Genomic DNA, 24,007 nt, shown 5'->3' on the forward strand with positions numbered 1-24,007 from the left:
GGAGAGCCATAGCAATGCACAAAAAGTACCTAGTTCCTAGAAAGCACTCCAGGGAGCTGCTGCTATTGAATTTTCAAGGTCTTATATTACAGCAGCTCCTTCTTTACTGTTGCGTTATCAGACGCGTTGTTCCGTGTGACAATGGAAATGCCTCCTCTCTTCTAGAGCCAGCCATTGGAGCTTGTTTCTGCAATGCTATTCTTCCTCTCAGTTTGTGCTTTTTCCCTCCGGCCCTAATAATTTGGAAATATAACATTCTCTGTTTGTAGAGGAATAATCAGAAGAAAGAATTCCTATGATTCGACTTTAGTCAGGCCTCAGGCAGACAAAATTATTCTATACATGGCATTTCCTCTGAAATCTGCCAAAATAGATGATCAAAGATGCATAGAAGTAAAGACTGTTGATGGAAATGTTAAGAGTTACTAAAAGAAAAATAACTCAATCACTTTTTAGGGACATGACCAAATATTTAAGTAACCCTTAATCCACATTCCCCTGAATTCCTCTGTTACAGGGGGTTTTAACTAGGTAACCAAAACTAGTGCTTCTCAGACTTCTGCACTTAAGTGCTGCTAACAGCAAAGGAGAATGAACATGAGCCCCTCGAGAGGGTCTAGAAGCAGACAGCATGAAATTTCTTTTAAGATGTGTGTTTTATCTTAAAAAAAAACTTGTTGATTTTGCACAGCACTTCATAAAAGTTATCTGTTGTTTTTTTTTATATATAATAGTATTATTTTCAATACCTTAGAACAGGCATCTCCAAACTATGGCCCACGGGCCGCATGCGGCCCCTGAGGCCATTTATCCAGACCCCCGCCGCACTTCAGGAAGGGGCACCTCTTTCTTTGGTGGTCAGTGAGAGGAGCACAGTATGTGGTGGCCCTCCAACAGTCTGAGGGACAGTGAACTGGCCCCCTGTGTAAAAAGTTTGGGGACGCCTGCCTTAGAATGAAGTAAAATTGAGGTAGCAGGGCAATGTGCCAGGTTTATTCTTTGGCTTCAATTCTTGGTTACAGCACACCAACCCTAGCGTAATGAGCATGGCCCAAAACAAGAGGACACTTTCCTAGCAGCATACTGACCATGTCTACTTTATTTCTTATTGAGAGGGTAAGCACAGGAAACAGGGATGAATGAGAACGTCACCTCTGCTTATAATCATACATAAAACACTGACATCTGGCGTGTCTGATTTCCTTATCCCTTAGAACAGGCGTCCCCAAACTTTTTACACAGGGGGCCAGTTCACTGTCCCTCAGACCGTTGGAGGGCCGCCACATACTGTGCTCCTCTCACTGACCACCAATGAAAGAGGTGCCCCTTCCTGAAGTGCAGCGGCGGGCCGGATAAATGGCCTCAGGGCCGCATGCGGCCCGCGGGCCATAGTTTGGAGACGCCTGCCTTAGAAGATACACTGTGTGACAAATCTTCTCCCACTGCACGGATATGGTCTTTAAGTTAGGAGTTGCCCAAAGCTGATGCCATCAAGCTCCTCACAGCTGCATCGTAGATCCACCAACCTACTTTGTCACCTTGCTTGATAATGATTCCTTTTTCTACGATTATTCTGCAAGAGAAGAGACAGGCAAGAATGTTTTCCTTGTTTTTTCCAGCAATAACAGCAAACAACATCATTTACTGCATGCTCACGAAATTCTATTCTGTTCTGTTCAGTATCACTATTTTCTCTCTTTTTCTAACAAGGAAGCCAAGCCTCAGTGATTGAGTAAGTAACTGGTGCAGGATCATGAAGCTAGTGTCTGTCTAACTCTAAGCCCATGCTCTTAAACATCTACAAAGGACCTTTCCACTGCAGCCTCAAACCGCACCGTCCCTGGGTGTGGATCTCATTCCCTTCTGTGGAAGAAATACGATCTCCTCACAGGTTCTCCGGGAGTATCTTTTCTGATCTGAAAAATGCCAAAGGGGCAGACATACCATCATGCTGATTCAGGATAACACACTGGCCTGTTCCCAAATGTTAATTGAAGTACAATGTAATTAACAGTGAAACCGAGGCCAAGCAGACCCAATGGAGCTGACGTTAAAAAACGCTGACACTCAGCAGCCAATCTTGTTAAATGCCCAGCGAGGCTCCTAGTTGAAGAGGTTTGGGTAAACACTTGGAGAAATGAGAAAAAAAAAATGTACAGTCTAAAACTAATACTGATTTGTTTTATGTTGCAGCTATGAATTAAAAGAAAAACTTTTGCCCTCTTTAAAATTAATGTATCAATAGTGAATGTCACTGGCACTCCATTACTTATAGTATTAGTACTTTCGTGCCAATTTAATCTTTTTTGACACTTTTAAATTGGTAGAGACAATGTGATGATATTTCAAGACTGATGTTTCTTGTCAAGGAAGATAAGGCAGCAAAGCTGGGTTCAATTAGGATCAGAATCATTTCTTTCTCAGCAGAACACTTCTTGCACAATGAAATACATCTTCCTCTGAAGGCAGAATTCCTTTAAAAGGAAGCTGGGGTTCACCCAAGAAAATTCTAGTGAGGGTTGACACATGATCAAAGGAGAATGGCCCTATTAGTGAGAAAAACCCATTAGCAGCCCTTTGCGTCATTGTCTGACGAAGGCAAGTCACAACTGTCTGCACTTCACGGTGACACACGATAGGCCAGGGACAAGGCTCTAATGCTTGGGGCTCGGTTTTCCCACCTGCTATAACCCCAGTGCTCTGCCAGTGAATGTACTGTGAATATCTGACCTGACTTTCATGAGCTGAAGTACTAGAGTTTCCTCTTTTCCCTTTGACCATTCCTTTCCTGCTTCCTCAATTTCATCCTTTGTGAATTCATGAGGGGTCACCCCTCTGCTCCCTGTCTTTCTTCTCTCTACAGTTACTCCCTCACAGCTCTCTTCTCTTCTCACGGGCTCAACTCTCATCTCTGCAAGTGGCTGTCAGACCTAACTTCCCCAGTCTCCCCTTCCCCGGCTCCAGGGCTGCATGTCAGCTGCCTCCTGTGGATGCCTTTTGATTGTCTTGATGTCTTCTGAAACTCGGTATGTCTAGAAGCCAACTCTTCATCTTCTTACTCAGTCTTTCCCACGTTCTGCCCTGGCTGACCTCTTTCTGTTCATGACACACCATGTCCTTCAGGAATCTAGACCCCCAGTTTTGACTCCACATCCTAGCTCTCCTTATCACTGGTGGCTAGTTGATCCTGGTCAGTTCTTTCTTTGACATCACTCTGGCATCTGCACTTCCTTTCCCTCCCACTGTCACCAGGACTTCAGACATTAGCCCTTGTTCTAAGTGACTGTTCTGGTCTCCTTACTCATCTCTCATTGTTCAGCCCATACCTCTTGTTCAGCCTTTCCCTCCTCTCGTCGTGTCTGCATGCCACCTTCCTCCCAGCTTACCTCCACACTGCCATTGGTGACTCACCCTCCTCCAGTGTGGCATGCAAGGCTACCATGTGGAGTTGCCATTTAGCTCAAGATGGAATCATCCCTTCACCCAGAACCTGCTCCTTGATCCCAGCTGGATTGTCCCCAAACCCCCTGTACTCTCCTCCTCAGGTCGTTGCCCACCCAACTCTCCCTCCATCCTCCTCTCTTCACCTCTCCATGTCACTTAAGACTCAGCCCAGATCCCTCCTCCTCTGCATGCCCTTTTAAAAGTATGCATTTTAGAGCATATTTTCTTCCACTGAATTTTTTCAGTAGCATTTTATATAGTGTCTATATGCTTTTTTCTATAGCACCTCTCTGAAGGAGGTTTGGTGTCATTTTTAAACCCTTGAGAGTTTAATGGCCATGTTTCAAATTACAGCTCTTCCACGTGTTACCTTTGTGTCCTTGAGCCTATTCAACCCCCAGTTTCCACATCCTTAAAATAGGGATAATAAGTGTATCTACTTCATAGAGTTATTATAAAGCTTCTGTGAGATCATTCATATGAACCATAAAGCTCAGTGCCTGGCACATGGTTTGGGCTGAACAGTCATGCACAGTTATTATTATTATTATGACTTCCATTCACTTAGCAGTGAATTGGGAAATGATATACACAACAGTGTATCTCTAAGGCTTCTCCAACAATTATTGTTCTCTCTTTTATTAAATTTAAATTTTCTCTTTTGCTCTGAAATGAATTGCTGCTGATATAACTGCAGCAATAGCAGCTAATACTATGTTACCCAGAGCCACACCAGATGTTTTACATAATTTCTTCCTCACAAACACCTGAGAGAGATACTACTATTGTCTTCATTTTTCAGGTGAGGAAAATGAGTGTCAGAAAAGTTAGGTGGCCTGGCCAACATGCCACTTCTGCTGAGTAGCAGAACAAGGATCTACGCAGGCATTTTAGACTCCCGAGTTTGAACTTTTTTTTTTTTTTTTAAGATGAAGTCTAGCTCTGTCGCCAGGCTGGAGTGCAGTGGTGCAATCTCGGCTCACTGCAACCTCCACCTGCGGGGTTCAAGCCATTCTCCTGCCTCAGCATCCAAAGTAGCTGGGATTACAGGGATGCGCCGCCACACCCAGCTAATTTTTGTATTTTTAGTAGAGTCAGGGTTTCACCACGTTGGCAGGATGGTTTCGGTCTCCTGACCTTGTGATCCGCGCACCTTGGCCTCCCGAAATGCTGGGATTACAGGCATGAGCCACCGTGCCTGGCCCTGAGCTTGAGCTCTTTTACTCTTCATATTTAAAACTTTGAAGGGCATCTGATTTGGCACAATGTATTGCATATAAAAGAGGTTCAATAAATATTCATTAACTGAATATCTTAGATTTTAGTGTATGTCTCTCTCAAATCATCGTCTGCAGGGCCAGGCAGGTGCAGGGCCCCCTTTGTAGATGGTCTACTTTCTGCTGTAAGTTTCAAACCTGCCTTTTGAAGGGGACATCCCTATTGATCTTAACTAATATGAACAGAAGGTCCCAGTACACATGTTGTGGTTTACTTGGGAGGAAGGACTTCCCCGGTTCCACTAAGATATAATAGTAGTCTCAGCTGTTTTCCCAGAGTAAGTTGTCCTCTCTTCTAGTAAACCAGTGACTCTCAAACTTAGCTGCACATTTACCTCACTTAGAAAGCTTAAAAAATTATTGATGCCTGGGTTTAACCCCAGAGTGTAATGTAATTGACATGGGATGCAAGATTTTTACAAGCATCCTAGATGATTCTAATGTTCTGCCAGTGTTAAAGAGCTCTTTTAAACTGAGGGTTTGCTTCCTGATTGCATCTCATTAAATGGAAATGAAAACTGGCAGGTATCATTAATTAATTTGGTGAAGAGCTTGCTGGTGCATCCAGGCTCCTTGCAGACATCAATTAGTTTGGTCACAAGTGCGCAAAAAAAGTTTTGTCAACTCTGGTAGTTGCCCTGAGAATCAAAGCTTCACCTTAACTTTTTTAGCTGTATAGTGAGGGGAGTGGCTAATGACTTCACATCTTCTAAAACTTCTGATCAGTCATTCTCTTTTATTCAGTGTGATGAAAAATGCACAAAAGCGTATTTCCACATGGGAAAAGCCAACCTGGCCCTGAAGAACTACAGTGTGGTAAGTTCTTAGAGGAATGTAACTGACATGTCTGATCAAGAGTGATGCTCCCAGTTGTACTAGAGGAGAGCCATGATTCTCCAAGCTAATCAGGTTTTAATCTATCCTTTAGTATTTTCCAAGGTAAAGCTCAAGATCTTAAAGTTGGGAAGAATGTTGTGTGTCAGTTAGCTTGACTCCACCAGCTGCAGGACTCTTCTGCAACAGTCTCTACCCGTGTTTGTTCAGTCTCTTGAGCGAAAGACATAAGCAAAAAGAGAAAACAAAATTTGCTGTAATCTCATCACCTAAAAATAACCATGCAGATCAGTCAATCTGTCTATCTACCTGTCTATCCATACTAAGATATTATACATCATTAAAAGTAGCTTTATTGAGATATAATTCACATACCACACAATTCATCTGTAGAAAATGTATGATTCAATAGTTTTTAGTATATTCACAGAGTCAGGAAGCCATTGCCAAAATCAGTTTTAAAAATTTTCATCCCTTCCTAGAAAAACCCTGTTCATATTAGCAGTCATCCCTTTCCCCTCAGCCCCATCTCAGCCTTAGGCAACCACCAGTCCTTCTGTCTCTATATATTTGCCAGTTCTGTAGATTTCATACAGTCATACAATCTGTGGTCTTTTGTGACTAAGGTCATTCACTTAGTATAATGTTTGCTTGGTACATTTATGTTGTAGTGTGTATCAGTTCTTTGTTCCTTTTTATTGCTGAATAATGTTCCATTGTATGACACCATGTTTTATTCATTCATTCATCAGTTAATGGACATTTGGGTTGTTTCCACTTTTTGCCTGCTATGACTAACAATGCTATGAGCATTCATGTGCAGGATTTCATTTTATGTTTACAGTCCTCTTGGGTATATATCTAGAAGTGGAATAGCAGGACCATATAATAAACTCTATGTTTAACCTTTTGAGGAACTACTAAACTGCTTTTGAAAATGACTGCAGCATTTTACATTCCTACCAGCACTGTATGAGGGTTCCAGTTTTCCCACATCCTCTTCAATATTTGTTATCTATTTTTTTTACTGTAGCTATTCTAGTGGGTGTGAGGTGATGTGTCATTGTGGTATTGATCTGCATTTTTTGGTGGCTAACGATGTTGAGGATCTTTTCGTGTACTTATTGGCCATTTATATAGTTTCTTTGGAGAAATGTCTTTTTTTATAATGAGTTGCCAATGTTCTTTATATATTCTGAATACAAGTTTCTTATCAGATACATGATTTCCAAATACTTTCTTCCACTCTTTGTATTGCCTTTTCCTTTTATTGATGATGTTCTTTGTGGCACAAAAAATGGTTAATTTTGATGAAGCCTCAATTACCTATTTTTTTTTTTTTGGTTGCTTGTGATTTTGGTGTTACATGTAATAAATGATCATCTAATCTAAGGTCAGGAAGATATATACCTACATTTTCTTCTAAAAGTTTTATGCCTTTAGCTTTTACATTTAGCTCTGTCTAATCCATTTTGAGTCCATTTTTTTTTTGTATGATGTGAGGTAGGGGTTCAACTTTACTCTTTTGCATGTGGATGTCTACTCGTCCCAGTATCATTTGTTAAAGAGACCATTTTTTCCCTCATTGAATGATTTTGGCATCCTTGTCAAAAATCAACTGACCACAAATATATGAGTTTATTTTTGGACTTTCAGTTTTATACCATTCATCTACTTGTCTGTCCTTATGCCAGTACCATGTGTCTTCATTTTTGTAGCTTTGTAATAAGTTGAGAAGTGCCAGTCCTTCAACTTTGTTCCTCTACATTTTCAAGATTGTTTTAACTATTCTGGTACTCTTGAATTTCTATATGAATTTCAAGATTATCTTGTCAATTTGTGCAAAGAAACCAGATGGAACTTTGATGGGTATTACATGAATTTGTAAATCAATTTGGCAAGTATTGCTATCTAAACAATATTAAGTCTTTCTATCCATGAATTTAGGATGTCTTTCCATTTATAAGATATGTCTTTAAAATAAATTGCTTCATATTATACATTTTTTAGAGGTTTCTTTGTTGGATTTTAATTGTAAATTTAATACAAGCTTATTGTAATAAAGCCAAATAAAATAAATGTCAATCAAAACAATGTTAATCTTTCCCTGTCCACCAATTTTTATTTACTCATTCAATTCATTTATTCAGCAGATATTTATTGAGTGCTTTCTATGTGTCAGGCACTGTTAATATAGGCAATAAATAATACATCATTGAAACTAGACAAAATCCTTGGCTTCATGGAACTCATGTTCTTGGGGTAAGGGTGACCAGGAGACAAAAAACAATTAAGTAGATGTGTAGTATGTTATGTGTAATATGTTAGGTGGTAGTAAGTAGTATTGAGAAAAACAAATCAGGAAGCAGTAAAGATGAGAGTGGTTTTGTATACAGTGGTGAGAAAAGGCTTTCTGAAGGAAGGGAGCAGTGAAGAAACCATGTGGGTATATAAGGGAGTAACCTCCTGGCAGAGGGATAGCGAGAATACAGACAACAAGCAGAGAGCAACAGGAGATGAGATCAAACAGGTGATACGGGTGGAAAAGGGGCTGATCCTGTAGGGCCTTATAGGCTTTTCGAAGAACTTCGGCTTTTACTCTGGGTGATCTTCACGATTTATTGGAGAATTTTGAGTAAAGTGATTAAATTATCTGACATATTTTAAAGGATTACTCTGTTATATTGAGCATGTGTTTTGGCATGGCAAGAACAGAGAATGTGTGAAAGGCATCGCAATAAATATCCAAGCAAGAGGTGATGTTGGGTACCAGGTTGGTGGTGATGGAGGTGGTAAGAAGTGATGCGGTTCTGGATATTTACTGACAGTGAAGCCAACAAAAATTGATGCTAGATTAGATCTGGGGCTGAAGAGAAGTTGGATATGGGGTCACTCTGATGTATGGACTTCTGTTGCTGGGACACTGTTCTCTACGTTAACGTGTCATTTTCTTCCCCCTTCAGTTTGTTACTTAACTCTAGTCTTCTAGTTGAACTTTGAAGCTTCAAGATTATCTCAGAACTGCTTTTTATCTGAGCTTTTTCTCTAGGTGACTGGTTAGATTATACTCTGGGCAGTTCTTACATTCCTGTGGGAAATACTGCCCTAAGCCCAGGAATCCTATGAAATACTAGAATCCAGTAACTTTGTATCTAGCAATTTCCTCAGTGAAAAGCCCTCACTCTTGAGTTTTCCAGCTGACTCTTATGTGGCCAATAAATGGATCCCTTACTGGTTCTCTTCGCAGCCTGTACATTTAAATAGGCAGCTCTCTTTTTCTATTCCCGAGTCTCTGTCAACACTGCCTCTAGCTTCATTTATTCCCTAACTCCCTATGGACATATCTGACAGCCTCCTGTTCTCGGTCAGTGCAAATATCATATCTAAGTTTTGCATTTACTTTGTGATTATTTCTATCCCAGACAGACATGATCCACAGGAATTTAGGACTGGATATTTTTCATCATGAGCATCTAACAACACTACAACACTGTTTCTTTTAAAATGAATTTTGAAATAATACCTGTTGCCCCTAGAACTGGAGAAGCCTGAACAAAATGTCGAATGCCCACAGTGTTCCTATGCCTGTCTCCTGCACTGGGAGCAGGAGGAGGCGAGGAGAAAATAATAAAGCCGTGAAGCCTAACGGCACCCGGTGTCTTCCTCATAATCACCTTTACCCCATCCACTCTTCAAGGTCTTGTTTCTTTTTTCCAGTCTAGAGAGTGTTATAAGAAGATCTTAGAAATAAATCCCAAGCTGCAAACCCAGGTGAAAGGTGAGCATGTTCCTGCTGAGGCCCTTCATCCGAACTCCACTTCCCTCTGCCTCCTGCCTTAGAATGCATTCCTTGCCTTCACTGCCCTTGGCCCAGAGGCAGCAGTGGATTTTCTTTCCTACACAGTGCAGTCCTCTGTGTTACCGGCTCACTGCACCCCTCTGCCTGCTGTGCTCCCTTGCAAATATTAATATTTGCCTTCTTCATCTTCTACACCATCCTCCCTTAGACACTGTTAGACTCCCTTGAATCCCCAGCAAAGTTTAAGATTCTGGTTATAGATTTAGGCTGTTTCTAAAATGGTCCTTGCTGAAGAAGAGTTTGAATTATTTTAATGCTTTATGCTTCTCAAACTCCCATCCTCCATAGAAAAGGATAAAAAGGTTGCTTCTTGTACAGTATGGTTGATTGTTAGGGTTTTGTTTTGCTTTTCCTTTCCTGTTTTTCTAGATTACCTGAATCAAGTAGATCTTCAGGAAAAAGCAGACCATCAAGAGAAGGAAGCCCACAAATTGCTGGATTCAGGAAAGAACACAGCTGTGACCACCAAGAACCTCCTGGAAACCCTTTCCAAGCCTGACCAGATCCCCCTGTTCTACGCCGGGGGGATTGAGATCCTGACTGAAATTATAAAGGAGTGTAAGCCAGCGATGCGTGTGATCTCATGAGTGCTGTCGGTGTGAAGGGACATGTTCAGAGGTCTGCCTTTACCAGGCGAAGAATCCCTCCCTTCCTTCCACAAATACTGATTGAAGATGTACTCGAATGTAGCTGCTAAAAGGAGTGCACAAGAAATGTCCTCCCAACTCTGCTCTGTCCTCTCTATAGCACGTGCATACACTCAGCACATATGTAATAAGCATACACAACACACACACACGTGGCACGCACTCCATACTTACATATGTCACACATGCACTTAGCTTTCACTCACTTGAATATATCCTTGGCTATATTGAATATATTACACGACACACCACATACCACACACAGCACACTCACATTATAAGTACTCAACGTCAGCCCACATATCCTGCACATACTCCGCCCTCACATTTTCTGCACACACCCTGTGAACATCCTGCACATACTCCCGCAGACACCCCAGGCATCTCATTCCACCTCACACACCTTCCCTCCACTGTGGAGGAATGGGGGACAGAATTTTTTAGGTTAAACTGTAAGGTTCACCCAGTTACACTTAATGGCTGCTTAGGATGTGCAAATGGCTTCAGAGCAAACATCAGCTCTCCTACTAATGAGGGTCATACTGTTCTCTTGTACTTGCTCTTGTAAACATTGTTTCCAAGGCTTAAATGATCTCTCTACTCAGTGACAGCATGTTGTTTGTACAAATAGATGGAGTTTCTGACTTCTCCTTAGTGTACAATGGAGGGCACACAAACATCCCCTTCAGCAGTTTCCTGGAGATTATAAATTCCTCTCTAGAGCCTGGAAACAGCTTTGAAATAAATATTTAAGAACAGATGGATATGCTGGCACTTCCCATAGGTTAAGCAGCTCTGGGAGGCTCTCTAAAGATTACGGAATGATGAGCTGTGCAGATAGCCCTTGGAGCCACCCCAGCTCTGCTCTCCTTCTCTAAACAGTCCCTCTGCCTGTGGCACTGAGAGGCTGCTGACAATTGTATTTTTCAAAATGTAAAGGTATTTGTTTCTGCTAAACCATTAATGTGGGGACTCTGACGTTCCGTATGAGGTTTCTCATTAGCAGGTGGCTGTGTTGCAGCTAGACACCAGCCAGCCAGTTTGGGAGTCTGAAGTGGTTTTCTCTGTATCTGTTTCAGGCACAGAACAAACTTTATTCAGAACGCACAATGGATTTAGTATCATCAGTGACAACGAGGTCATAAGAAGGTAGGGATGTTCATAAAGACAGCACAGCATCAAAGCAAGGGAAGATAACCACTGCTTATGAATCAGACACGAGGCACATAGGTAGTCACGTTTCTGAACCTTCAGTCGGTAATAGGGGCCTCTCCAGGAGCGCAAAGCTACTACGCGAACACCTTTGAGTGCTGACCCTCAAGTCATTGGAGTTTCGCTGCAGTTAACAATTGAGGCTGGGCGTGGTGGCTCACGCCAGTAATCCCAGCACTTTGGGAGGCCAAGGCGGGTGAAGCAGTTGAGGTCAGGAGTTTGAGACTAGCCTGGCCAACATGGTGAAACCTTCTCCACTAAAATTACAAAAATTAACTGGGCGTGGTGGCGGATGCCTGTGATCCCAGCTACTCGGGAGGCTGAGACGAGAACCGCTTGAATTCGCGCCCAGAGGTTGCAGTGAGCCTGGGCGATACAGTGAGACGCAGTCTCAAAACAAAAAACAAACCAAAAAACCATGCAATTGAAGAGAGGAACAGCAGCACTTCCCAGGGTTCCTCCAAGCTCATCAAAGAGAAATTATCATCCTTGCTGCTTTCCCACCAGTTTTTGCAAGATTGTCATTCGTTCTTTTCTTCATTTGGAATTTGCTGATCATATCAAGAAGTAAGATCAGTGGGGTGCTGGCCAATCCCGTTTATAATTTCATCTGAAGAAAGGCCTCTATGGTAGGAGGCAGTTTGCTAGAGTCACTGTATTTTAATTTTGGTTGTTCTGGTGTGCTTCCTGAGGCTTAGGATATGGGTGTGGGTTGGAGTCACCAGTACATGTCTGTGTGCTCAGCCGCAGTTCACTGGTCCCAGCGCGGCCGCCCCACAAGGCCATGGCTCACCGGCCACCCTCTGTGCAGCCCTGGCTTCCTCAGTCTGCATCCTTTGCCTGGGACTCCGTGGTTCAGTAATTGGTCCTGGTGACCCATGGCTCTGGATTATAAAATTACTTTCTCAGACCTGCATTTGGCAAGTCTAGGGGTGAAATAAAATCAAATGAAGAGAAAATCAAGACTGATTTTCAGATTTTTTAAGATAGCTCTCCTTTGTCCATTGTAGGTGTTTTTCCACAGCAGGAAAAGATGCAGCTGAAGAGACGGTCTGTGTGTCTGTTCTCAAGCTCTGGCAAACAGTGTGCAGTGGGAACGGTAAGCCTGGGTAATCACCACTGATCACCATTCATGCACTGCGTGCAGGAGCTACACTGTCAGGTGGGACCGTCTTCCCCAAAGGCCGGGCCGTGGAGAACTACTGTCTAGACTTCCATACACCCACTCCCTCCAGGAAAGCTTATGGATGAAAAGCAGGGTAGACAGACAGATGAGGGCTGAGGTTGGTGAAGGAAGGAGGTCATGGCAGCACAATGAGTGGTCTCCTCTCTCTTCTCCTCCTGCTGTTTGCAAACTCACGACTTCTGTTTGTGCACTGGCAGTGAGGTAGATGGAGTTTTTCTTTTCTTGTCAGCTTAAAAATGTTGTTCCTTTTTGCTAACCACAGTACCTTTCCAGCATCCTGAGAGTTACAGTCCTCCCCGCCGGTATCTCCAGACACTGATTAATGTGTAATATGGAGACAGTAGAATGCCACGTGGATATATGCACTGTTAACTCTTAGGCTTTTCACATATTCACATCTTCCAGAGTTCATTATGTTTTCATGTAATCTTTTGTAATCACTTTTGTAACTTCAGTGTAAATACAAATTTTATGAACTTCTGTCATTTTTAAAATGTATGTTTCAGTGTTTTTGACCCTGGACAAAAACACTGAAAATAGGGATAATGATGGCTATATCTCCTTTTCACAGGGCTGCTGTGGGAGGCAGTGACAGAGCTTGTGAATGCAGTTTGCATACTCTGAGATGTTAAGTAGGAGATAATACCTTTTTTTTTTTTTTTTTCAGTAGAGTGGAGGAATCAAGAGCGTAAGAAATTAAGCTCTTAAAAATCTAGACACTCAGGGGCCTGTTTCCTGACAAGAATTAAGGGGAGTTATGCCCAGACTAATATCATCACCAAGGTGGCTTACGACTCTGTGTAGGACCCTGCACAGGGAAGTGTTTTTGCAAACTCCCCAACAGGAGGGTAAGGAAGGCAGGACTTGGTGATGCTGTCTCTACTCAGTGTGAGTCTGACATAACAATCTGTTTACTCTGTTTCTGTGAACCTATTTATCATTTCTGTGAACCTTAGAGTTACATTTTTTTTTAATCATCTGTAAAATATTGTCAGATACCTGTGATGTAAATGCTATATTTCAGGTCAATAAAATCTTGATATATCTAACTCAGTAAATACAAAGCAGTTTTTCAAAAGGGCAAGGAAATGCTCAAAAGTAAGGACATGAAAATATGTCAGTGATCTATTGTGGAGTGGGGAAGAGAAGCCAATTACAGGGTAGGATGTATAATATTTTAAACAGTATTTATATGAGGGGTGAATAATAGCTCCTTTAGGGAATGGACTTACCTGGAGCGGGTATCAGCTGACTCTGTATTTGAATTATTTACAGCAAGCTACTTGTCTAGTATAAGAAAAAATACATAAACTAAACAAATCAACAAGAACTTTTCCATTTCAGAAATCACTAGATCCTATCTGACACGAGTATCATAGGTAACGTGTAGGCTTGAGATGTAATGTTTGCAATGAAAACATGGTTTGATATGTGGGCTACACATCAGATCCTGCAGTCCCACTACTCTGGCTCTTTCAGGGCTAGAAGAGTCCTGGTGTGTGTCTTCTACTTGATGCTATGTGCTGTGTGTAAATGGGCAATTAGCACAAGAAGGGAGAAGGCCCAGCATAATGAGGTCCAAGTGACTGGGCCCACCCCTTGAGATCCAGTTTGTTCTGTTTCATAGCGTAGCCTTATACTGCAGTCTCTACCCTGCAGTTTCAAACAAATTCATGTACCTGGTCAGAAAATGAAGCAGATGAAAGGCGATAAATCTGCTGCCACCACCCTGGAAGAGCTTATATTCTAGGAAGGGCACACTTTATTCATTAATGCTCTCGTGATATTCTACTTTCCTGGATAATATTTCATCAAATGGCCACTCTAGCCATTGTACGAATACTCATGGTCTAAAGATATTCCACGATTAAGCTGATTTCTTTCCCCTTCCTGGTGTTTCCAGATACCACACACCAAGGAGACTTGACAATAATAAGGACATAGCTGATTTATGAGTACCAGTCCCTGTCTGGCAGTCATGTATTAACTCATTTAATCCTCATGACATCCCTGTAGGTAGGACGTAATCCTCATTTCACTGATGAGGAAACTGAGGAGCACAAGAGTTTATTGTTAAGGTCGCTCCCCTGGGCATTCAGACCCCAGCAGCCTGGTTCTAGAGTCTACACTCTTACATTTCATTTTCCTGCCTTCAAATGAGTGGGTAATAGTTGAGTTTCCCATTAGGATAGAGGGCAACAGAGCTGGTTTAATTGCCATCATGGCATGCAGAAGACAGACAACGCCTGTGTTTTGCAGAGGAAAACCAGCGTGTGCTAGTGATGGACCCTGACAGAGCCAGGCTGCTGGCCGCCCTCTTGTCCTCCAGGGTCCTGGCCATCCGGCAGCAGAGCCTGGCCCTGCTGCTGCAGCTCGCCCAGACTGAGAGTGGACAGAGCCTGATCATCAGCCACCTTGACCTGACCAGGTAAGTCTCTGCTGGCAGGTTCTTCCTGGGACATCTCAGGTCATCACTCGACAAGTTCAGGTGTGCCTGTCTCCCCCTCGTATCTCTGATGTGTGACTTGAAGGATCAATAACAGAAAGAGCCTTTGACAAGAGTGCTCTGTCATGAGGACCTCCAGGACAGACTCCTGTCTGAACTTGGTACCACAGACGGTTTTATTTCTCCTGAGCAACTGGCTCATTCCCAACCCGCAAATGGTGCAAATGGCAGCCCTTCCATAGCCTGATTGGGAGCCCCATCTTAAAATAGGTCACTTGCTTCTGCACCTTTGGCCTCGGTCTTTTCTCTACCCTGTTCCTGCCCTTCCTTTTCTTCTTTTATTTTTGTTTGAGGTAATCCTATCTTATTCTACATATCCTTAAACCCCTTCTGGAACAAGACGGAATGTGAATAAATAAAGCATTTCAAATACTGTTGCATGGAGGTCTTTCCAAAGTGTAAGCCTGTGGACATAGAATGTGTGTCCCCTAAGTAGCCTTTCTAGAAAGATTGCAGAACCACAGTGATTCTGCCCCATCCTTTATAATGTATTAGTTTATTTTTTAAATCATTTATGTATTTATTTCGCTTACTTGTTTTACTTATTCATTTATTTACTTTCATTAAGTTTTTAATTTATTTATCTTTACATGATTAGCTTGAACATGTGAAATTGCCACTTACTAGATCTAAAAGGTTGCATACCAGCCATTTCACATGGTTCAATCTAGCAGAAATAGCGGCAATTATTGTACCTTGCTTTATAAATGTTTCTCACACAATCTAAAAACAGGAGATTACCCTTCTGAGTTTTCTCATTCACTGCTCTTTTGTTTTATTTTCCCTCATCCTGCGAGGTAGGCAAGGTAAGCTTTATTACCTCACATTCCTGATGGGACAGGAGGCACTGCATCAAGGAACCAAGGGAATCTCCCCGAGCTAGCCCAGCCCCCAGGCACTGTTCCGAGGACCCAGCTCCACTCTGTCTTCCCAGGAGGAAAAGGAGCCAAACCTGCTGCAGCTGGCTCTTGTTCCTGCTAGATCTTTTGGGGACCCTGCTGAGCCCTCCCATGCTGTTCAGTTTGGTGTGGAGCTCCGCGTGTGCCCGTGCCAGGGTGGTTATTAAGCCTTGCCTATGGCTCCCCTTCTGGGCCCAGTCACAGCCTCAGTGGCTCCCAGGAAAGGCTTTGGCAACTTCCTGAAGCTCAGGCCTCACGGCAGATGCAGATTGTTAGTGGAGTTAAATTCTCCAAAAGCACATTTCACATTTCAAATGACTCTGCAGTCATTTCCTCAATACCTTCATCGTATTTTTTTAATACGGTTTTTGTCTGTTTGAGTAAATGTAGCTATAGCTATTATGAGCTTTTCCCCTCAAGCTCTCTTTGAATTGCTTGAGTTTCAATTGAATTTTTCCAGTGTCTCAGAGCGTGGCGTTCACGATCACCTCATGTGGTCCTGCCTACTCTCTTTAGACAGAGAAACCTCAGGTTTTTATCTTTATGCCTACTAGCCACCTTATCGTTCATCTCCAGTCAAACCAGAAAGAATGGGTTCTCTGTGACGAAATGAGGCAGTTTGAATCAAAACAGAGCTGCACATAGTCCCATGACTGTCACAGCAGCACACGTATCACATTCCTCCCACAGTGTTTATCCTCCTAGGAGAGGTTGAAGGGATGAATGTGTGCTGGCCAAGGGCCTGTGTCGTTTTGTAAAAAGTGCTGAGTTTTAGTCTTAAGCAGTACTGAGCTTAAATTCCCTTCATGTCTCTGCTTGTGTGACCCAGGAAAGTGCATTGACGGGCCCCGCATGTCATCTGCACCCTCTCTTATGATGACGGGGGGTGATGCAGCTATGTCAGTTGAATTTTTTTCTGCTGCATTGTGCAGAATACTTGAACAAAAGAAGCTTAAGCAAAATAGCTTAAGCCTGGCTTGTTTTGTCACCTAATAAAATGAGACTAAAGATAGCAACTGTTGGTGCAGTGGCCTAAGGATGTCGAGGTCAAAGCCTCTTCCCTCCTCCTGACCTTCCCCACATTCCCCCTCACTGCAGCTCCAAGCTTCACGTCCTTCTTTAAGACAGGTCAACACCAGCTGAATCTGTCCCTTTTATCAAGAAAAGCTATTGCCTCTTTTTCTTTGGACAGAATTGTGTCACATGCTACCCCTGGTGGAAAAAAAAAAAATGGTCCTAGCTTCCTCTGTAGTAGAGTCAGGAAGAATAGAAGGGAGTGTAGAATGTCTGTGGGGTTAGCCTGCAAACAGCATCTCCTACAGCAAAAAAAAAAAAAAAAAGCAACTAACATCAAGTATCAGGCTTGACACGTGGCATGAGAGGGGCTCAATAACACTTTTATAATCATTTGTCTCTCAGGGTAGGGTATTTGTTCAGGGTCCTAAATTGAAGTAACCGTGCATTTACTGGTTACATGAAAGCATTTTCTGACCTGTGGTTCACTCACAGAGACAGCTGCTTCTAAGCAGAGCAGAAAATCTGCCACAAAAAAAGAAGGGATGTGAGGAAGTAGAAAGAGCTATGTGGTCTTCCTCGGTGCCTAGCCCAGTTAGGATGTTTGCTTTGTTACATGGTGAGGGGACCTGGCTGCTTATGTCTCCCAGGACAAAGCCAAGATGATCTTAGACTGTTGTCTCATCTTCTGTGCTATTGAGACTTATTAGCATTCATCTTCAAGACCAAAGAAAATAGGTTTAAACTGGTGACGGAAGAATCTGAACTAAGTGTAAAACAAATTATTTCTGACAGCAGGAGCACTAGAGTCCATTCCCGAAGATGTTAGGGATTTGCAGGAGCTCAGCATCACCTGGGCCCTCAGGAACCAGCCGGTCAAGCCCCACTCGGCATAGATTCTTCTGCGCACCCTCGTGCAGCCTGTGCATCATGCCCTCCAGGGGAGATGCCAGTGCTTTCATTATTTTTACCTACGTTTGGTTCAGGATGGGCAGTAACACAGCTAATAGACTGGGAGAGGGAAGTCTGTCCCCAATTAATGAGAAGCTGTGAGTCTCACCTCCCAAGGAAGCCCATCCCATTTCAGGACAGTTCTGATTGATATAAATCATCTCCTTACACTGTGCACAAGCTGCCTGCCTCATACTATTCTGGGGCTGATCCTGCCTCCCTACATTAAGGCCCAGCTTTCCAGTGTGTTACATATCTGAAAATACTGATATATTCCAGGTTAAGCATCCTTGTTCGCTCCATCATTCCTTTGATAATTTAGGTGTATTGTCCTCTACTGTCTCCAGTCATTCCTCCCAGGTCTTCATGAGTGCCTGTTTTTTACTATACCTCTTACTCTGCTGCTGCCTCAGTCTGCTCCCTTCGTGTTTATTGTCTGGACAATCACAGTTCTTCAGAGTTCTCCCGTGGTTGAATTCCTGCCTCCTGTATGACCTGCTCCAACCCAGCCTCCACTGTATGCCCAAAGGGATTTTCCCAAAATGCATGTCTGCTCTGCTATTTTCCTACCTAACACACTGAAATGACTCTCTATTCCTTGTAAGGCCAGTTCTCCAATTACCGAGACATATGATGGCTAGGAATCACATGAGGACTTAATGAAAAAGCAGCCCCCTCACACTCAGACTGACTGAGGAATCTGTCCCTGAGACCCCCACCACCAACCACACATTGTAGAACAGGGGCCTATCAAGCAAAGTACAGACTTTCCAGCAGGCCATAGAAGGCCCCGGGATCTGGGCTCTGTCCAGCTCTCTACCGCCCCCTGTCCTCCCCTCACACCCTAAGCATGCCGACCGTCCCAAATGTACTCCTGCTACTCTACGTCTCATATTCTGTGAATGCAGGCTGCTTTGCCTGACGTGCTTTGCTCCTGTCCCCAGCGGCCCAATGCGATGCCGGCCTGCAAGCAATGTACTAGCCTGGAGCCAGTACATTGTCTTGTCTAATTGCCCCAGAACCGACCACATTGTCTGGTACACAGTCAGGGCTTGTTCATTGTGATTGGTCAAACAGATAAGCAAATGAATAGCTAACCCTACACTTTAGAGACCCTGAAATGTCATCTGTGGGAGGCTGCTTCACCTCCATCCCCACACCTCCCACCGGCGAGACTCTGGTCCTCTCAACACGTGTCTGTCTCTAACATATCACCTAAGACAGTTGATCTTACTTGTTTATCTGCATGTGTAGCACTGTAGGAGACCCGGAGCTCAGCACTGAGCACAGTATACTTAGCACATTGTAGATGTTTAATACCAGTTGGCTGGATAAACAAATTACTCTTATTTCCATTGTCGTGGTGCCAATAAGTCCGTCTGGGGAGCCTGAGATTGCAGCAGGTGTTTTCTGTCAGCTGTGCTGGATTGTTTGCTCATCTTGCATTTGTAAGTGGCTAAAAATCCTTAAACCTTCCTTATACGAACCAGTTATAAACCAGATCTCACAATTCTGTTACTTATGCAGAATTTCCAGCTCTAAGTGGAGGACTTTGAGTTTAACCCTATTAAATTTAATCTAATATATTCAGCAACCTGTCACAATCTTGTTAAATCTTTATTCCATCACCCACCTTATTAGGGGGCCCTCCCACTTTAGTCATCAGCAGATTAGTAAGCATGCCATTTAGATGTCATCTAAGTTAATGAACTTGACTGAGCCAGAGTCACATGGCTGAGTCACAGAAACTCCTTCTGAGCTGGCGTCCGATAATCAATAAACTTTGGTTAAAAGTATTCAGCCTTCTGGGGATTCACATTAAATGGTGGAGCCAGGCACATAAGAGTATCTGTGTCTGGGTGAGTAAGGAGCTATGCTTCCTAGGAGGGCACGGCAAGGCACCTTTTCTGCTTATTTCACCCAGATGCCGACTCCTTTTTGGTTTCCGTGCAAGGTTACCCTGTTGGGATGTTGTTAGTTGGAGGACAGCTACCTCTGAGGTTATTATGGGTTTTTGCAGATTGTTGGAAGCCCTGGTGTCATTTCTTGATTTCTCGGATAAGGAGGCTGACACTGCTATGGGACTGTTCACAGACTTGGCCCTGGAAGCAAGGTAATTTTTTATTTATAGAGACTGACATTTCTTCTTCAGTCTTTGGTGAACTGTCTGATCTTTAAAAATGTGCCATATTCTGAGAGGCTAGGCCAAGTCTCCAAGTGAGTATTGCAGGATTCACTGAGTAGGAGGGCTGATGCCTCGCAGGGGGCTGAGGCCAGCTATTCCCATTCTAGTTACCCTGCGTCGAGGCTGACCTGGGTCTCTATGGGTTTGGAAGCAGCAGCATTCTTAAAGCAGTGCCTCTGACAGTAGGGAAACCTCCCAAGTGTCGGGAAGCTTCCTTCCTCCTAATCGGTGCCTGGCACATAGGAGCTGCCCAGCAAATGTGCATTGAAAAAACTTGAGCAAGCCAGCAAGAAAGAATGAACAGTCAAAGGCAGCCTCCTCTGGGGTTGCCAGTGACATCATAAATAATGACCTCCTTCTGCTCCATGGCTTGGTGTTGCTTTGTTTTGTTTTGTTTTGCTTAGCTACTGGGGGTGAAAGTAAAGATCTTAGTTTTCATAATTTTTCAAGTGCTTTTTCTAAAGTTCATCTTGTGTTTTAAATTTCCTCACAAACTTTACGACACCTTGCTTAGAGATGGTAATGGGATGAGAGAGCTGCTTGTGCTCACAGGCAGGCCAGCCAGCTGGCACGGGCTGGGGTATGGAACAGTGGCTGTAGCCTGTGGAGAGGCTCCGAAGGGTAAACATGCTTGCATGGTATTTGCCTTCTGCGCGGCACACGCATGCTGTAGACTCAGAGCAGGGATTGGGGGTAAGTCAGCTTGGCAGAAGCCTAGAGATTCCAGCAACTCCTGCTTATGGGAGCCACCATCTGAGATCTGTTGTTTAACTTCAAAGGCAATTCTCCAGACTTAGAAAAATTAAAGCCACATTACATACACAGTGACATGCTTTTTTCTTTTTTTGGTTCTGTATTATCCATGCACACTCTAAATCACATGGGCCTAGAGTTTGTAAGTGCCTGCAACATTAATTATCTGAGACGCTGTCTGTATTTATGTTATAGTTTATGCAATGTAAAAATAAATCCTGGCTGATGGTTTCTCAACAGATTCCAAGTCTGGTTCCAGGCCAACCTTCCAGGTGTTCTCCCTGCACTCACAGGCGTTCTGGTGAGCAAACCCTCATTTTCATCCTCTGTAACAGACACTCTCAGGTGCATGAATGGGGCTGTTTAAACACAATTTACAATCTAGAACAACTATTGTCTCTCAGTTGATTAATCATTTATTCACAGCTGGAATTTACACAATTCTCAGTTATTGAAACAACTACAGGAGGGACAGGTGGAGGTGGCATATGGATGGCGCTGGTTACAGGGGAGGAAAAGCTGGATGTGGGTGATGTTGTAAGTGAAGGTGGATAGAGTCCGTCCGTCTCCATCAGTCCCCTGCTGACACTAAGTACGCTGTGCAACCCTGTCTGCTGAACAGAAGTCATCCTGTCAGGAAAACTGCTGTAGCAATTTGAGCTAATAAAGCACTGAATGATGTGGGGGGCAGGGGTTCTCCATGGAGAGTGTGTTGCAACTGGAGCCTGTCCCTATTGAACCTTAGAAGTTTCAGGTGCCCTAGAAGAGCATAAGCACACCCCAGTATGTCACCGCTGTGGAAACGGAGCCTCTGAGAAGGGAAAGGCCTTGTCCAGGTCCTCCCAGCTGGTTGGTGGAGGAGCTGGGATTAAGCCCTAGGCCAAGACCCTTTTGGATCTACCCCTCTACGTGCCTCCATTTTGTTGCCAGTGTGACCCCAGGGATGCCCCTGTTTGACATGAAGCTGTCTATCTAGTTGGTTCACGGACCTTTTGGTGAGTGAGGGACCCACCTAGAGATCATGCGGCATCCTTTGCCTGCTCTCTGAGGCTCTGCCTTTTCCTGGTTCTCATTTAGAAGAGAGATCCCAAGGTAGGCAGCTCCTCAGCTCTGTGCCAGTGCATTGCCATCATGGGAAACCTCAGTGCTGAGCCTGCCACCCGAAGACACATGACAGCCTGTGAGGAATTTGGAGATGGCTGCTTGAGCCTCATGGTATGTTAGCTTTTCTATTCAAAATTACTCTTTATCCTCTTTGGAGGTGTTAGCTGCTTCTTAGTTGTCTGGTTTTTCCAAAAATTCTGTTTCTGTAGGTGCTGGAATGGTGCGATGTCTTATCCCTTCTGTAACCACAGATTTTATGCACTGCCGGCCTTAAACAGCCCCACAGATCAAGTTTCATTAGCCATGGGGAAGGATTTTCTTTTTTAATTTTTTAAAATGATTGATTGATTGATTATTTAACTTTTGAGTTCAGGGGTACATTTGCAGGTTTCTTGCATAACCAAACTTGTGTCATGGGGGGTTGTTGTACAGATTATTTTGTTACCCAGGTATTAAGCCTATTACCCATTAGTTATTTTTCCTCATCCTCTCCCTCTTCCTCCCACCCCCCACCTTCTGGCAGGCCCCAGTGAGTGTTGTTCCCCTCTATGTGTCCACGTGTTCTCATCTTTTAGCACTCACGTATAAGGAAGGACACGTGGTACTTAGTTTTCTATTCCTGCATTAATTTGCAAAGGATAATAGCCTCTAGCTCCACCATGTTCCTGCAAAGGACATAATCTCATTCTTTTTATGGCTGCATAGTATTCCATGGTGTATATGTACCATATTTTCTTTATCCAGTCTATCATTGATGAGCATTTAGGTCGATTCCATGTCTTTGCTATTGTGAATAATACTGCAGTGAGCATATGTGGGCATATGTCTTTATAATAAAAAGATTTGTGTTCCTTTGGGTATATCCCCATTAATGGGATTGCTGGGTCAAATGGTATCTCTGTTTTAGGTCTTTGGGAAATAGACACACTGTCTTCCACAATGATTGAACTACTTTACCCACCCCCCGCCCCCACCAGCAGTGTATAAACGTTCCTTTTCCTCTGCAGCCTTGCCAGCATCTGTTGTTTTTTGACTTTTTGGTAATCACCATTCTGACTGGTGTGAGATGGTATCGTGGTTTTGATTTGCATTGCACTCATGATATCAATGATGTTGAGCTTTTCTTCATGTACTTGTTGGCTACTTGCATGTCTTCTTTTGAAAAGTGTTTCTTCATGTTCTTTGCCCACTTTTTAATGGGATAGTTTATTTTTCTCTTGTAAATTTGTTTAAGTTCTTTATAGATGCTGGATATTAGACCTTTGTCAGATGCATAGTTTGCAAAAACTTTCTCCCATTCTGTAGGTTGTCTGTTCATTATGTTGATAATTTCCTTTGCTGTGCAGAAGCTCTTTAGATTCTATTTTTCCATTTTTGCTTTGGTTGTGATTGCTTTTGGTGTCTTTGTCATGAAATTTTTGCTCGTTCTTGTGTGTAGAATGGTATTGCCTGGGTTATCTTCTAGGGTTTTTATAGTTTGGGATTTACAATTAAGGTTTTATTCCATCTTGAGCTAATTTTCATATATTGTGTAAGGAAGGGGTCCAGTTTCAATCTTCTGCATATAACTAGCCAGTTATCCCTGCAGCATTTATTGAATAGGGAATCCTTTCCCCATTGCTTGTTTTTATCAGGTTTATCAAAGATAAGATAGTTTTAGGTATATGGTCTTATTTCTGGTTCTTTATTCTGTTCCATTGGTCTATGCATCTGTTTTTATACCAGTACCATGCTGCTTTGGTAACTATAGTTCAAAGTCAAGTAATGTGATGCCTCCAGCTTTGTTCCTTTTGCCTAAGATTGCCTTGGCTATTCAGACTCCTTTTTGATTCCATATAAATTTTAAAATAGCTTTTTCTAGCTCTGTGAAGAATGTAAATGATAGTTTAATAGGAATTGCGTTGAATCTATATATTGTTTTAGGCAGTATGGCCATTTTAACAATATTGATTCTTTCTATCCATGAACATGGAATGTTTTTCCATTCGTCTGTGTCATCTCTGATTTATTTGAGCAGTGTTCTGTGGTTCTTCTGGAGATCTTTCACCTCCCTGGTTAGCTGTATTCCTAGGTATTTCCTTTTGATGGCAATTATAAATGGGATTGCATTTCTGATTTGGCTCTTGGTTTGACTGT

At 43.0% G+C, this 24,007-nt stretch overlaps 1 protein-coding gene across 8 annotated transcripts in view; it reads left to right on the top strand.

The window, feature by feature from the left end:
- TTC12 (tetratricopeptide repeat domain 12) overlaps nucleotides 1–24,007 on the top strand; it is a 51,205-nt gene that overhangs the window by 15,541 nt on the left and 11,657 nt on the right. For 6 of the 8 annotated variants that reach the window (XM_074400601.1, XM_074400605.1, XM_074400603.1 and 3 more), the window contains exons 8-16: nucleotides 5,466–5,537; nucleotides 9,273–9,333; nucleotides 9,784–9,972; nucleotides 11,141–11,210; nucleotides 12,284–12,372; nucleotides 14,719–14,887; nucleotides 19,850–19,942; nucleotides 21,008–21,068; nucleotides 21,845–21,982. In XM_074400601.1, the coding sequence (XP_074256702.1) occupies nucleotides 5,466–5,537; nucleotides 9,273–9,333; nucleotides 9,784–9,972; nucleotides 11,141–11,210; nucleotides 12,284–12,372; nucleotides 14,719–14,887; nucleotides 19,850–19,942; nucleotides 21,008–21,068; nucleotides 21,845–21,982 (942 nt within the window). The remainder of the gene's footprint in view (nucleotides 1–5,465; nucleotides 5,538–9,272; nucleotides 9,334–9,783; nucleotides 9,973–11,140; nucleotides 11,211–12,283; nucleotides 12,373–14,718; nucleotides 14,888–19,849; nucleotides 19,943–21,007; nucleotides 21,069–21,844; nucleotides 21,983–24,007) is intronic. The other 2 variants (XM_074400604.1, XM_074400608.1) reach the window with 2 other exon arrangements.

The sequence above is a fragment of the Saimiri boliviensis genome, chromosome 6 (genome assembly GCF_048565385.1).
Source record: "Saimiri boliviensis isolate mSaiBol1 chromosome 6, mSaiBol1.pri, whole genome shotgun sequence".
Taxonomy (NCBI): Eukaryota; Metazoa; Chordata; class Mammalia; order Primates; family Cebidae; genus Saimiri; species Saimiri boliviensis.